The sequence below is a fragment of the Spermophilus citellus genome (assembly GCF_964194105.1).
Source record: "Spermophilus citellus genome assembly, chromosome: 5".
NCBI classification, from domain to species: Eukaryota; Metazoa; Chordata; class Mammalia; order Rodentia; family Sciuridae; genus Spermophilus; species Spermophilus citellus.
In genome coordinates this window covers 93,841,761-93,858,085 of record NC_138186.1, presented here as the reverse complement: position 1 = coordinate 93,858,085, position 16,325 = coordinate 93,841,761, and the positions used below count along the sequence as shown (strand labels likewise).

General features: G+C 33.5%; 1 protein-coding gene across 5 annotated transcripts in view; it reads right to left on the bottom strand.

Annotated features, from left to right (window-relative positions):
* LOC308649590 (cytochrome b5 reductase 4) overlaps nt 1-16,325 on the bottom strand; it is a 91,701-nt gene that overhangs the window by 46,615 nt on the left and 28,761 nt on the right. For 4 of the 5 annotated variants that reach the window (XM_081295247.1, XM_081295248.1, XM_081295244.1 and 1 more), the window contains exons 5-10: nt 12,890-12,919; nt 8,877-8,937; nt 7,246-7,303; nt 5,486-5,579; nt 3,321-3,353; nt 1,901-2,023 (exon numbers count right to left, since the gene is read on the bottom strand). In XM_081295247.1, the coding sequence (XP_081151373.1) occupies nt 1,901-2,023; nt 3,321-3,353; nt 5,486-5,579; nt 7,246-7,303; nt 8,877-8,937; nt 12,890-12,919 (399 nt within the window). The remainder of the gene's footprint in view (nt 1-1,900; nt 2,024-3,320; nt 3,354-5,485; nt 5,580-7,245; nt 7,304-8,876; nt 8,938-12,889; nt 12,920-16,325) is intronic. The other variant, XM_081295245.1, reaches the window with a different exon arrangement.

Here is a 16,325-nt window from a genome sequence, read left to right as displayed (position 1 = left end):
TAATCTTCTAAGAAAAAAAAGGGAAAGAAGTAAAGAAGGGAGGGAGGGAGGGAGACAGAAGAAAAGAAATTAAGTGATTTTTACAGATATCAGCTTTCTTTACCCAAGGCTGGATGCAAGAGTGGAGACTGTTTACTCTAGAGACAGACAAAATGCTGGCATCAACTTTTTCCAAAGAAAAGATCCAACTGTATAGTAAATATTACTGCCAACAAGCCATATTTACTACACAGTTTCCCAAACTAAAACATGAAATTTTAGCGATAGTTAAGGATTAGTAAACATTCAAAGATAGCATTTAATATAAAGGGACCAAAAAAGACACAAAACGGCAAATAAAATTGCAGAACACAGAGGTTGCACGGGGGTGGGGGGGGGATAAAACCTCTAAAATACTAATTCTTAAAAAGATTAAGAGAAGCTAATAAGAACAGGATGCTAAAACAAAGCAACAGAAATACAAAGAGGGGAGGGGAGGGGGTACGGGGGCAGGAAAGATGGTGGAATGAGATAGACATCATTACTTTAGGTACGTGTATGACTGCACATATGGTACAATTGCTGCACTGTGTACACCCAGAGAAATTAAAAGTTGTGCTGCAATTGTATACAATGAATCAAAATGCATTCTATTGTCATATATACCTAATTAGAATAAATTAATTTTTTTTAAAAAGAAGCATGCATATTCTTCTCTTGTTATAAAAGTCTATAAGTGTTAATTATATCCTAGTTGATTAATGGCAGATATAATTATTTCTAATAGAGTGGTATTAAAAGTTTCAGTTATCTAAAAAAGAAATAGAGTTCTTAGAAGTTAAAACAGAGTAACTTAAAAAGCTAGAATACCGTTTAAAGGTGAAGAAATCTCCCCAAAAAGTAGAATAAAAGGACAAAATTGAAATTAAGAGAGAAAAAAATAATTAGAAGACTGGTTAAGGAGGTTCAATACAAGAAGATATCTAGAAAGCAAATCAGAAAAAGGGAAGAAAAAAGATTAATGATATATTCTAGAACTAAAGGTCATACTCTTTCCTTAATGAAAAGATTGGCACAAAGGATGAACACCCAGCACAAAGGTTAAAAATAGATCCACATTATGGCATATTATTGTGAAATTCCAAAACACTTGGAACAAGCAGCAAACACTACCAACTTCAAAAGAAAAAAATATATGCACACATGTGTATTATTATTAAATTATCATTTAATATTATTCTATCAATATATTATTAAATTATTATGCACTCATATTTTTATATTAAACTGAGATAAAAAGCTTTTAAAAAGAAAGGAAATGAACGGCATCACTCTTTCAGAGTAAACTGAAAACTGACTTTTGCTTGAGCAGAAAAATATAGCCAGGTGTGGCAATGCACTCTCTATAATCCCATGATGCAGGAGATAGGAGGATTGCAAGTTCAAGATTAGCCTCTGCAACTAAACAAGGCCCTACACAACTCAGCAAGACCTCGTCTCAAAATAAAAAAATCAAATGGGCTGGGGATATAACTCAGTGGTAAAATGTCTCTGGGTTCAATCTCCAATACAATTAAAAAAAAACTGTATATATAGTTGGCATCTTTTATTTTTAACAAAACCCTGAAGAAACGAATGCTTGAAAGTCTAAATAAAAAATAGACATCTTCATTCAACATACCATCATCACCTAATGATTTTGTTAGACCTAACTAAACATTATGTAGTAGAGTATGAAATTTGACCTTTCTGAAAATTTTAAAAAAAAAGGTTTTAACAGATAAAATGTCTTTTTCACACTTCCTAGAGATAGAAGGACTTCTTTAGCTCATCCCAAAGCAGCCTTCCAAACTCTGATACAATTCTGCAACTAACAACAATTTCATGAATGTAATGTTAATAAAATAATTGCACAGCATACCTGTATCTTTCTTTGGAATAAGTGAATTATGCTTCTCCAGTGGACAGCCAAGACATTTCCAAGATATATTCTCTGTCTTTTTTAAGACAATTTCTATTTTTCCCACATTCTCAACCACTCGAACTGAAAAGAACATAAATTCCACTTGATTATTGATACTAAAAAGATTTTAATTAAAACCAATCTTTCTCAAATAGTCAAAATGTTCTGATCTTATATAAGGACACCACTGATCAATGGTGAAAAAAAATAAAATTTTGCTCATTTATAAACAATTGTTTATCCATTATATGTTACATTCAGCTTACTTTATTTTAAAAATTCAGATTGCCTTTTAATAATGTAGGTATTGACAGTTTTCATACAAGCTAAAAAGTCATGGCAGCTAATCAATACACAGTTTAAATTTAGATTTTTTTTTAATATGGATAACACATTTATGTTACTATTGAATGGATCAACAAAAATGAATTTAATTTATTCCTTTTAACATTTCTTAGTTGGAACCTGAGGAATTCTTGTGAGTAAATTCAGTAGAAGGTTAAGCCTAAAAACAAAAATAGCTTTAGGAGAGTATCTTCCCAGTAAATATGGGATGAATTTAATAAAATACATGTGAATCCTTGACAATTAAGAACCTTTTAGATTATATTTTTTTCTTTTTGAATGATTTTAACAGTTTAGAATATAGGTATAATAATAATAAAAACAGACTTCTATATACATTGATTTAAACTTGATGAGATGAACATGCTTTTAAAGACATTAAACATATTTAATGTTTCTTTAAAAGCAATGCCTCTGCTAATTGTAAACTTGGAATCCAGCAACAATTTAACAACGTCCTAAAGCAGATTAGAAAAATGGATTCAATTAAATGATTACTAATTTGAAGCTTAACCAAAATAAGAATAAGATCTTTATAGAGTTTACTATGTTATATGGAAAAGGGAGACACTGAACCAGTATAACGTACTATGTGTACCTGGAAACCAGAAACTACGATTCCTCTGTTAAAAAGCTGTGTAATCCACACTGCACATTTAAATGCAACAATATTAGTAATTTAGTATGTTTTGTCAACATTATCCATTTAACTATATACATCTAAGAAAAATTTGTCTGGCCTAGTAATGTTTTTATGAGTGGCATATCAGTAGTACAGCAGAGACGAAGAATAGAAAGGAGACAGGAATTTTTTTTTAATTAAGGAGAAAAAAAAAAGAGTTGAAATGAATAAGGACAATGGAAACAGGGTTGTGGAGAAACCAGGAGTATATTTTAAAACTGGCATATGTGTTTATATAGAAAACATCACACCTTTATTTTGTAAAATGAAAATATATACAAGCAAACTAAGACAAATGCAGAGTTCTTTTTTTCTTCTCTCTCTTACATACATATTTTTTTGGTAACTTACCAGAAAAATCTTCCTGAACCTCATGGCTTAGCCCTGGGATAATAAAAGTATATTAGTTAAAATCCAAAGTCAATTCATACAGTTTATGAATACTATATAAAATCATTTTATGTTACTACTTCAAATCCTTCAAAACTAGAAAAACATTCTGAAGAACTAAATGAAAGATATAATACACAATCATAGTATGTACTGACAATCCAACAGAGCCAGTAGGGAGTAGACTAGGAAGGCAGCACCTGACTCATCCCAGGGCAGGCCTGAGTCTAGCTTGGTTTGTCTTTTCCTGGTGCTTTCTATAAAGCTGACTATCCATTCAGTTACCAAAAAAATTTTTTTCTTGAGGATCTGTGTGTACCAGGCACTTCCCAAGTGTTGTGAATACAATAATAAAATAGGAAAATCTTTACCTTTATGGGATTTATATTCTGGAAGGATGAGATACAAGAAATATTTTTACAAATATCTGCTCTAAATTTCACTGTGTTAATATGGCTATCTAGAACTAAAACTAAAAAAATTGTATACTTGCACTCTTTCCAATGCAGTGCTGGCAATCAAGAGTTAGTTAGTTTATTTTTTTCTTTATTTCTACCTGTTCCACCTATTTATTTATTTTTGTGGTACTGGTGATTAAACCCAAGGGTTCTCTATCACTGAGCTATATTGCAGTCCTTTCTGAGACAGTTTCACTAACTTGCTCAGGTTGGCCTCAAACTTGTAATTCTCCTGCCTCAGTTTCCTGAGTCACTAGGATTGTATATGAGTGCCAGTGCTCCCACCAAGAATTGCACAATTTTTAATGAAAAAAAAAATTTTATGTATGTGCTAGTGTAAGAGCCTTCAGTTTCCCCTACCTTAACTGTCCTGACTTAGAAATACAAAGTGCCTTGACTGCTGTGGGACCCAGCCAGCTACATGTTTTCCTCTGGAGGCTAGAACCTATGAAGGGGCCATTAATATTCCCAGGCACTGAAAAAGTCTATTGTCCAAAACACTGAAAGAAAGTAGCCCCAGCCCTGAGCCAAATTCCTCAAGAGCTTTTATAAACTCCATAACCCAATCCCCTCACTGAAGACACCTAGACAAAACATCCCTTTCTTTCTGTTAGCCTCAATTATATGCTACAGCCCCTCTCTGTACATAAGTTCCCCTAATAAATGTTTAGATGGACCTCCAAACATTGCTTGGATAGCAATTAGTGATTGCTTCTTTGGAACTCCAATCAGCACCATCTTGAGACAGTTTGGTGGGGCCAGAGGGTGGGGGGCACAACTCCCTTCACTCCTTTGCTGGAACTCCCTGCCAGTGCTTTTGGGGCCGCTCCAGGGATGAAACAGCTAGATGTACTGTTAGCTACAGTGTGAATAAAATTAATTACAAAGTGTTTGAAAAATAACAGATGCTAACACAGGAGTTTTACTTAAGGAGAAATCATGACAGTGATAACAACTAATATAAACTTTTGTACTGTGATTAAAACTCTCCCATAAATGTCAATTAGAATTGTATGGTTGGTCTTTGACCATGAAGATACAGGCGGCTGAAGGATGTAATGCAAACTTACAGTCTGGGCCATTATGTTGCAGCCTCTGACTTCTCATGGAACAGTTGGCAAGGAATGGGCCACCTAGTGACAAATGTTCAGTAGGAGCATGTGACAAGCAGGATTCTAGAAACTTACTTGTAGGTGCCAAGAACAAGAGATTCATCAAAGCTAAGCCAACAAATGTTGATTCTGGTCACATCTAATTATTTAAACTTGGAAAGGTGAGATCATACTGCTATTTGTTAGCACTTTTATTAGCATAAAGAAATAATAGGCCAGAAGCAGTGGCTCATGCCTGTAATCCCAGCACTTTCAGAGGCTGAGGCAGAAGGATCTCAAGTTTAAAGCAACCTCAGTAACTTAGTGAGGCCCTGAGCAACAAAGTGAGACCTTGTCTCAAAATTTAAAAATTTAAAAAGTCTGGGGATGTGGCTCAGTGATTGGGCACCCTTGGGTTTAATCTCTGGTACCAAAAAAAGGGGGGGGGGAATCAAATCTATCAAAAATGACAAACCAAAGTAACAAAAGCAGATAAAATATTAGTTACCTAGACGATAATCCAAGTCATTGCCATAATAGAAGGAGCTGTTTTCATTGATAAAAATATGGTACTCACCAATATGTATAAGATATGAATAATCCTTGATAATTGTTTCTGCTCTAAAGGAATCATTCTGATGATCAATTATTATTGAGTCTAAATGGATATCCTTTAACAGAAAACATAAATAGAAAGATTAAATAGTTACTTTCCTGCCAAACTTCTACAATTCTATTTTTAATGTTATCAATGAAAGCTCTCCTGGTGCTACTTTACAGATCCCCACACTAACTGCTACTCCTAGGTTTTTTTCTCTTATACAACCCAATTCTTTTCTTTCAAAGTACATTATCACAATTTAAATTATATATTTTTCTCTGTTTAATATGTATCTTAATCAGAAGTCTCTAAACTATAAAATTAAGAGACTATCTTTAGAGTACTGTGAGACATCTAGTAGATATTCAATAAGTATTTGATAAACAAACAATGTGTCAAAAGATTAGAATCAGATCAGAAAACAAGATATGTGTTCACTTTAATTTTTCCACTATTTTATGATGCTGGGCAAAATACATAATCTCCCAACCTCAGCTCATCCAAAAAAAAAAATGAGTTCATTAGCAAATTCTTAGAGGTTTTTAATTTTTACACAGCCTTGATGCAAAGTATTTTGGTACCTGTCACAGTGATCTCATTATTGCATGAAGAAACCTTCCCCTTTCCCTTAACCTTCCACCCTCTATGTCCCATTGCTATGAATAGAAGGAGTGGACACTGCCCTCCTGGTTTTAGACTATGATAGGAGGCTACAGCAAGAAGAAGAAGGAGGCAGGGCAAGCTGTGTTTCTGGCCCTCCTGGCTCTATCAAGCCCAGGCTGGTTACTCCTGCAGAATGGTTAAACCATACTGCAGGAGTCAGAAGATCCACTGGTTCAGATGTGATTCTGCTATCACAGAAGTAGAGTGAATTCTCTAAAATTCCTATATATCAAAACTCATGTTTTAAAGATAAATGTGAAATTTGGGAACCTGGATGTTGTTAGAGGATATGTTTAGAAATTCTAAGATGTTTGTTTTTTTATCCAATTTTCCAACTGGATTGTAAGCCCTGTAAAAGCTAGGTCTCTATGCATCTGGCCTATTATTAGATCCCTGACATCTAAGACAATGCCTCATACAAAAGAAGTGTTAAACAAAGACTTGGTGAATCAATTGTCTCCCTAACTTTAGTTCAAATGGGCATCTCAATAAAATTAGTGGTTTAAACTAAAACCACAGCACTAAATCTTACTAATCCCAATGTATGTTTAGAAAATTCATTCTTGTTAGTGAATTTAACTAATATTCACATTTGTCATCTATGCCTTAAAAAAATCACAAAAAAGCATATAAAATACTTCCCAGTCTAGATTTTTAAGAGGCTATAGCATGGCTAGTAAGAACATACATGCCAGGCAGGAGCCACACTGCCTGGGTTCCAAACTCTAGATCTGCCATCTACTGTGTAGCTTTGGGTAAATTATTATCTTTTTCTTTTCTTTGTTTGTAAAATAGGAATAATAGCAGTATCTACCTCACAGAGTTGTGGGAAGTAAATAATATAAGAAAAGTGCTTAGAAAAGGACCTGGCACATGACTATCATGAGTATTTATTTTTTCCCTGATTTTTAAAAAATATTTTTTCCAATATTTTATTGGACACAATAACTTTATTTATTTATTTTTACATGGTGCTAAGGATCTAACCCAGTGTCTCACATGTGCTAGGCAAATACTCTGCCACTGAACCAAAATCCAGCCCCTTTTCCCCTGATTTTTAAAAACATGTTTACCTTTTGTTTAGTATATATGACAATGGTGACTAGAGAGTCTGTTTGGAACCAGTCATAGCTGTAAAACATTAAGAAAATAATGAATATTCATATTAATAATGATGTACATTAACATTAAATCATTAAATGTTTAAAATTTATAGTGAGAAATATAATTCGTTAAGCTAATATTTTTCTAAAATTAACAGGGGTATTAACATGTTACGGTATTCATTACATAGCTGACAATTATTTCTAAATTTAAAGTATCTAAACTTCCATGTATTTTAATAAAAACAAAATAACCAAGATAAGACAGTTATGAAAAGGTTACACATCTTCCTGCTAAAATCTTTTATCAGAGTAATAACAGAATAATACATGCTTTTTAACAAGCATGAAGAAATCTACATGCTGTTACTTTCACTCCTTGTCATAAGTACATTGCTACTATAGAAATTAATTCATCCAGGTTGTTTAATAGGTCTATAATAAAACTTCAGATAAAATTAAGTCTTCTGTTTTGCTGCAGCTATTGATGAAATCAATACGGTTTCTGCACTTATTACCTACACACAGGCAACAATACATGAATCTAGAGCAGGCACCCTCAGTCCCTTAACTTAAAACTGTCATAAAATAACTTAAAAGAATAGCAGAATGCCTCTGTAAGAATAATATAGAAAGCCGTGGGGAGAAAGGCAGGAAGAAAAAGAACTTCAGAGAACACACCGGGTCCTGTGGGCATTTGAAATGTCATCAACAAAAGTGTGCATATATTGCTTAATTTGGTGTTAAATGTTTAAGACAACTAGTGTCTACTACATTTTGAAACATTTCCATTAATAATTGATAAAAACAAACTATATTTACCAAAAAACTGAATTGCTGAATTATGGTATGGTTATATCATGAAAAGCAAACAAAAAATACTTTCACAGAATAGTTAAAGACCTAAGAAATCGCTCACAAAATATACTATAATACCAATATTACAAAAACACAGTTATATGAAATAGGTATTATATAAACCAAACTGGAAGGAATAAGTCAAGTGTTAAGAGTATGTAAGTTTGGGTGGTTACAACTGATTTCATCACTTACTTTTGTATTTCTTTGTATTTTTATATTTTCACATTTTATACTATGCATGTACATTTTTATAATCAGAAAAATATTTTTTTCCATAGTAGATACTTTTTTTATTGGTTGTTCAAAACATTACAAAGCTCATGACATCATCTTCCATACATTTGATTCAAGTAGGTTATGAACTCCCAATTTTTACCCCAAATACAAGTTGCAGAATCACATCGGTTACACATCCACATTTTTGCATAATACCATATTAATGACTGTTGTATTTTGCTACCTTTCCTATCCCCTACTATCCCCCCTCCCCTTCAGAAAAATATTTTTAAAACATTTTAAGTGTTGATATTTAAGATGGATCAAACTTCAGTTATATTTAGAACTCACATTTAGAGAAATGCTCATTCTCCAACAATGCGTGATAAATGAGGCACTACAATTCATGAGTCAAAAAAGAATGATTAATAGTAAATAATATATCAAACCCAGAACTACTTTCTTTTTATGCATTTTTGCATAGAACAGATTTAGCTTTAATAATGTAAAACAAGCATGTATACCTTGGGGAACTAGGACCTTCTTTGGTAGATATGTCTGTCTTTTGGCTCTTGGGAAGCAGGCCTTCACAAAGAAAAACAAAATAGCAACAATTCATCTTAACAACATTAAATTTTTTTCAGTTAACTTCTTATTGATATTCCATAAATATATAAAAGGATGTAAAATGAATTTTCATACACTAAAACATACCTTTATAGCCAGCACCCTCTTCAATCCTCTTTCTAATAGCTGCCTCTCCCCAAAGGATAGTCACTATTATGACTTCTAACACCACTGATTAGTTTTTGCCTGTGTTTGACAACACTATTAGTGTATTAAGATGCCATTTTCAACTAAAAGGCACACAAAGAAGTCATAAAATGCACTCTCTTTTGGTCTGGCTTTTTTGTCTTACATTAAGGACATTATAGTTCTTTGAGCAAACAAGCAAGGATGATCCATGCTACTGAATACACCAGTAGTTTGTTTTCTTTTTGTTACTGAACAGTACTACATTGCATGAATATATAACAATTTATTCCATTGATGGATGTTCGAATTATTTCCATATCGGGGCTATTATGCATGGTGCTGTACATTTCTGGTGAGTATCTGAGGTTTATGTATGTTTAACTCTAGTAGCTACTGCTAAGCAACTTTTCAAAGTGGTTGTACTAAATTTACAATTTTTGACACATTGAGAGTTCCAGTTGCTCTGCTATCTCACTAACATGGAATTCTTTTCTATTTTACTCCTTCTTTTTTTTTTTTAATCGTTTTTCTTTTTTGGAGTTGGAAAGCTGGTTTTTATTATTAATATTTAAAACAGAATAACATGGAATCTATTTTGATATATTTATATAAGCATGGAAAATATCTTATTCTAATTAAGTCTTTACTCATTCTTGTGGGTCTACTTCAGCATGGTATTTTAAAGGTACTCTGATGCTGTTTACCACAAAACTATAGGTGTAATAAAAGGCAGGGCAAGCATTATTCTTTTTTCTAAAATGGCAAGTGCAAGAAAAGATAATCTTACTAAATCATTTAGGAAGTGCTGTAAGATATAAATTTATGTGAGGAAAAAGCCATCAACAGAATTCATAAATTATAAATCAATTTTCATCTTATATGACTTGATTAGGATGAGAAAATCTGAATTTTAGCACAGTGTAAGCACTGTGATCTTATAAATCACTGTTTCCTCTTCCCCAAAACTCATGAGACAATTTCCAGATTTCTTTAAAAAAACTACACAGTGAAATAAGCCCAATCCCCAAAAACCAAAAGTTGAATGTTCTCTGATATGTGGATCCTAACACAAAACAAGCAGGTAGGGGTGGACAGAAGTTTAGTGGAACAGACAAAGGGGAATGAAGGGAAAGGAGAAGGATAGGAATAGGAAAGACAGTGGAATGCATGTGACACAACTTTCTTATGTACATATATAAATATACCACAATGAACCTTCACATTATGTACAATCACAAGACTGGGATCGCAGTTAGAATAAGATATACTCCATGTCTGTATAAATATGTCAAAATATACTCTATTGTTATGTATATTAAAAAGAACAAATTAGGGCTAGGGTTGTGGCTTCATGGTAGAGAACTTGCCTGGCATGTGTGAAGCACTGAGTTCAATTCTCAGCACCACATATAAAAAAAATAAAATGTCCATTGACAACTAAATATATATTAAGATATATATTAAAATACATAAATGTATATTTAAAAGAACAATTTTTAAAAAAACTATTCAGTACCATAAAAAGTATGACATTACACAGAGTAATGTCACATGCCACAGAAATGTGTCTTGATTACAACATTTGCAAAAAGAAAACCAAAAACAAACTAATCAATCCTACAATATCTCTCTGGATAAGTTGAAAGAATATGGGGTAAATGTGAAGTGGAAGAAAATAAGTAAGTAAAATAAGGTGGACTGAACAAACATTCTCCTTCCCTAAAATGTTGGTAATGATTAACAGCGATTTGAAGGTATTAGGTCTCTTGTGGAATATGAAAGTAGTCTATCCCACTCAGTATTTTAAGTAACTGTTGAAATAATGACACAGAAGGCATGCAAATCATATTCAAAAACACACAGACTTATCAAATAGATTTAAATGAGTCAAAGTGTGAGGCAGCTAATAAATATAGATAAGTATTCTAATACTATAGGATACAAGTTACAAGTGGTAATGGTGCTAGCCAGATCACTTCTGGAGTGTTATTTTCCTTTTTTTATATTTGTTCTAATTAGTTAGACATGAAAGTACAATGCATTTTGACACATCATACATAAATGGAGTATAATTTCTCATTCTTCTGATTATACATGATATAGAATTACACCAGTCGTGTAACCATTTTTGCATAATGGTTAATAATGTTGGATTCTTTCTACTCTCCTTCCTACTTACAGACCTCCCCTCCCTATTTCTAATCCAAAGTACCTCTATTTACCTCCCTAGCTACCCCCGCCATTGTGAATTAGCATCCATGTATCAGAGAAAACATTTGGCCTTTGGTTCTTTGGGATTGGCCTGTTTTGCTTAGCATTATATTCTCTAGCTCCATCCATTTACCAGCAAATGCCATAATTCCATTCTTCTTTAACGCTGAGTAATATACCATTGTTTATATATACCACAGATACTTTATCCATTCATTCATTCATCTATTGAAGGGCACCTAGATTGGTTCCATAGTTTAGCTATTGAACTGAGCTGCCATAAACACTGATGTAGCAGTATCAGTGTAGTATACTGATTTTAAGTCCTTTGGGTATATGCCAAGGAATGGGATAACTGGGTCAAATGGTTGTTCCATTCAAGTTTTCTAAGGAATCTTCATATAGCTTTCCAGAATGGTTACACCAATTTGCAGTCCCACCAGCATTGTATAAGTGTACCTTTTTCCCCACAACATTTATTGCTGCTTGTATTCTTGATAATTGCCACTCTGACTGGAGTGAGATGAAATCTTAATGTAGTTTTAATTTACATTTCTCTAATTGCTGGAGATGTTGAACATTTTTCATATATTTGTTGACCGACCGTATTTCTTCAAAGGCACCAAGAACATACATTAGAGAAAAGACAGTCTCCTCAACAAATGGTAATAGGAAAACTGGAAATCCATATGTAGCAAAATTAAATTAAACCCCTATCTCTCACCCTGCATAAAACTCAACTCAAAGTGAATCAAGGACTTAGGCACTAGAACAGAGACCCTGGGCCAAATAGAAGAAAAAGTAGGCCCAAATCTCCATCATGTTAGTTTAGGCCCCAAATTCCTTAAGAAGACTCCTATAGCACAAGAATTAAAATCAAGAACAGAGACATGAGATGGGAGGGAAAGGGAGAGAAAAGGGAAATTGCATGGAAATGGAGGGAGACCCTCATTGCTATACAAAATTACATATAAGAGGTTGTGAGGGGAATGGGAAAATAAACAAGGAGAGAAATGAACTACAGTAGATGGGGTAGAGAGAGAAGTTGGGAGGGGAGGGGAGGGGGGATAGTAGGGGATAGGAAAGGTAGCAGAATACAACAATTACTAATAGGGCATTATGTAAAATTGTGGATGTGTAACCGATGTGATTCTGCAATCTGCATTTGGGGTAAAATTGGGGGTTCATAACCCACTTCAATCTAATGTATGAAATACGATATGTCAAGAGCTTTGTAATGTTGTGAACAACCAATAAAAAATTAAAAAAAAAAGAGTCATACTAAATGGCTGAAGAAGCTAGCACAGACTGGTAGATTAATAAGCTATTCAACATCTGTGTATAAACAATGAAGGTGAGTTCAAATGCCTGAGGGCATTGTATCATTCAGCACTATTTTAATCACCACATGTATTCAAGCTTTGGGCAAATGAATATGTGTTCAGGGAAGTCACAGAAAACACTACTGTGAAAATGAATAATGGTTGGAATAAGGGGCCCAAATATTATGTCAAATTGGACATAAGCATATGAGTATGATATATTTTTATTATAAATCTGTGTGACTTACCATTTAAGACTCTCTTTTCCTCACGATAGTCTGTAGGGCGATTTGGGGGAGGAAAAGTCAGTTAAGAATACTATCATGTCAAAGACAACATTAGAATATTTGATTTAATCCTCACAGCCCTTCCTTCTTAAAAGTCTTTTTTTTTTTTTTTTTTTTTGGTAAGTCCTGAGGACAGAAATGAGTCTAATAAATAGATGGCCTTTGTTTAAACTAAGTGAGTTTCATCTATGAAAACAGCCAGGCAATTTCTCCCAATGTTTGTCTCTCATTTCACTGGGCCTTTTCTACTTCTTTGGTCACTTTTTTCTAATACCTTAGTTAATCACTTTCTTTCTTACCCTACTTTATGCTGGAAATCAAATGGAAGGCTTTGGAAACTCTAGGCAATTGCTGTATCACTGGGTTATACTAAATGGTTGAGGAAGTTAATTCCTCTAGAAAGCAAATAAAACCCAAGTTTAGTCTAGGATATCATATTCTAAATTAGTATAAACAGATTTATGAAACTATAGTCCATAAAATAAAACACACATGTCAACAACCGAAAGAAATGCACTTTATAGTTTTTCTCTTTTAGTATTATCAACACTTAAAAATCATTATTATAAGATTAAAGTAGCTGAAATGATGAAAATACATTAAGACTTTCACATGCATTTTGAATGTAATTATTAGTGTTAAAACCGCCTAAAAATTTAATAGGTTTGTTTTTTCTCTTTTTTTTTTTTCAGGATGGCAGCCAATTTCACAAAGCTGTATCTTAAAAACTATAAGTGTATTATCATTAAGGTCACATCACTTGTTAAATTGACATTACCTTGTTTTAAGAAAAATAAAACAATGTCCTTAAGTCAAAGCTTCCAATTTTTTTGTCTTCTAATTTCTAATCATCAGAAATTCCACAATTATTTCTATTTGATTTATCCGTCACACAATAAGCATGTCTAAGGAGGCCAGATCATATTCCTTTCCATTCTCCCCATCTTACTAAAATCACTTTATGACAGAAAGTGATCTCAATAACATATAATAATGAAAAAATCCCCTCCTTCAAGGATAAAAATTAGAGGGTAAGGGCCTGAATGAAATCCACCACTTTCAACTACAAATCAAAGATGGAATTTGTCTCCCTTGAAAATTGGCCCTATTTTTGACATGCTGTTGTTTAATATATTTCAAAAAGACATGAGACTTAAAATATACTTAAATTATTCCTCAAAATGAGCTTTCTTTGTCAACCCTCAGATAAAAATCTAATCTTATAATCTGCAAGGAACACAGATGTCTCCCCCTGATCACTTACTTTACTCCAGTTTTATCTATCACTGTTAATGCATCTGTGATTCTTAATCTTATAGTAAACAGTAAATTCACAACACATAAGCAAATAAATCTATCTTCAGTGTACAGCACAGAAAAAAGTTTGATCTTATTTATCATGAAAAACAATTTGTTTTTAAACTAAGAGTTACACAAGATTTTGAAAAATTGTCCTGATAATTTTTTCCTAGGGAAAAAAAATTATTTCATGTGATCACTTCTTGCCTTAGATGAGTTGAATCTTCAGAACTTTCTAAATTTTGCAAGATTAGTCAATGTTTTCCTAAGTATTTTTTATCCAATATAAGAAGTACCAGATAATATTACTTTTTTTTTTTAAAGAGAGAGTGAGAGAGGAGAGAGAGAGAGAGAGAGAGAGAGAGAGACAGAGAATTTTGACTGTTTACTCTTTTTTTTTTAATAGACTTTGTTTTTTTCAGTTGTTGATGGACCTTTTTCCATTCATTTACTTTTATGTGGTGCTGAGAATCTGACCCAGTGCCTCACACATGCTAGGCAAGTGCTCTACCACTAAGCACAATTCCAGCCCTTGACTATTTACTCTTGCCAGAAGATTCACTGGTTCTCTACAGTGTGTTTAATAACCATTGTTTTCTCATCTTCCATATCTCTAAACAAAACTTGTCTTAAAGAAACACAATGATAATTCTTGATTTTGCTTTGAATTACATATTCATTACTAAAATCTTATAAATTCTACGCTTTTAAGCTATCGTTAACCTATGTTTCCTGTGTTCATCTTGGTAAATACCTTCTGAATCTCCTTTATATTCTATATATCTCCTTTAATTTCAAAGGCTTGGGATTACACATTCTCCTAGAGGCAGTTTACTAACAGAATTAAAATGAAGACTTAATAGTTAAAAATAAAAAGCTGGGTATGTAGCTCAGTCAGTGGCAGAGAACTGACTTAGCCTGTGTAAGATTCTGGGTTCAACTGTCAGCACTGGGGGGAAAAAAAGGTTTAAACATATATTCTGAAAAAAATCCCAGGATTAAAAGATTTTAAAGTATCAGATACTTACATATTCTACAGTTTTTCCTCCACTGTTCATTTAATTATCATACTATATACCACACTTCCAGAAGTTTATATTTTCTTCCTCAGTCAGCTAACCTCATCAATTTTCATTCAATTCTCCAATTTGTCAGTTATTTTCCATTCCTGTCCTATCCTCTGAGTGTCTAACAATTTCTTCCTCATGTGGAATCACCTACACATCAATATACACATTTAAAAATCATTTTTGCATGATGTTATGGTTTGGATCTGGAATGTCCCCCAAAGGTTCGTATTTAAAGGCTTGGTCCCTGGCTGGTGGCACTATCAGGAGGTGGTAGAAACTTCAGGAAGCAGAAGTGAGTCACTTTTGGCATGTCCTCGAAATCTGTATCTTGTCCCTAGCCCTTTCCTCTGTCTCTCTGCTTCCTGGACATCATGAGGTGAGTAGCTTTCTCTTTCATATGTTCCTGCTGCTATAATATTGTGCCTTTCCTGAGGCCCAATGCAATGGAGCCAGGTGATCATGGACTGAACATTTGAAACCATAACCCAAAATAAATCTTTCCTCCTTTTAAGTTAATCATCTTATGTATTTTGTCATAGCAACAAAAAGGTAACTAAGACATCTGAAAACAAAACAAATGCTGACACAAAATGTCAGTCAGGCACACCAACACCAGAAGACACACTTCCTGTTTGGGTTTGCATCTGCCTCCTAACCAATTACATTTCCCTTTAATCTTTCTGGCAGAAATCACCAAGATAATAGGCCCTATGGCAGCATGAACAAATTAAGTCAGCCAGACTGAAACAGCAAATCTGCTCATTTAGTAAAGCCTTTCACTATGACCACTTCATTATGACCACCTGTCCCTGCTCTCCACTAGTCTTACTTCTCCCCTACCTGTTAGCCTTGAAGCTTGTGCTTTGTCTACCTGAATTATACCATTTTACCAATGAGGAAACTTAGGCTCCTTATAAAAAGAATTCTGGTTTTACAAGAAGTTGAACTGCAAGCTGGCAGTTGGCCCATTTAACACTTTTCTTGTGCATGTTAACAGTGCTGTGACAGAACAGGACACCTGGAAATTA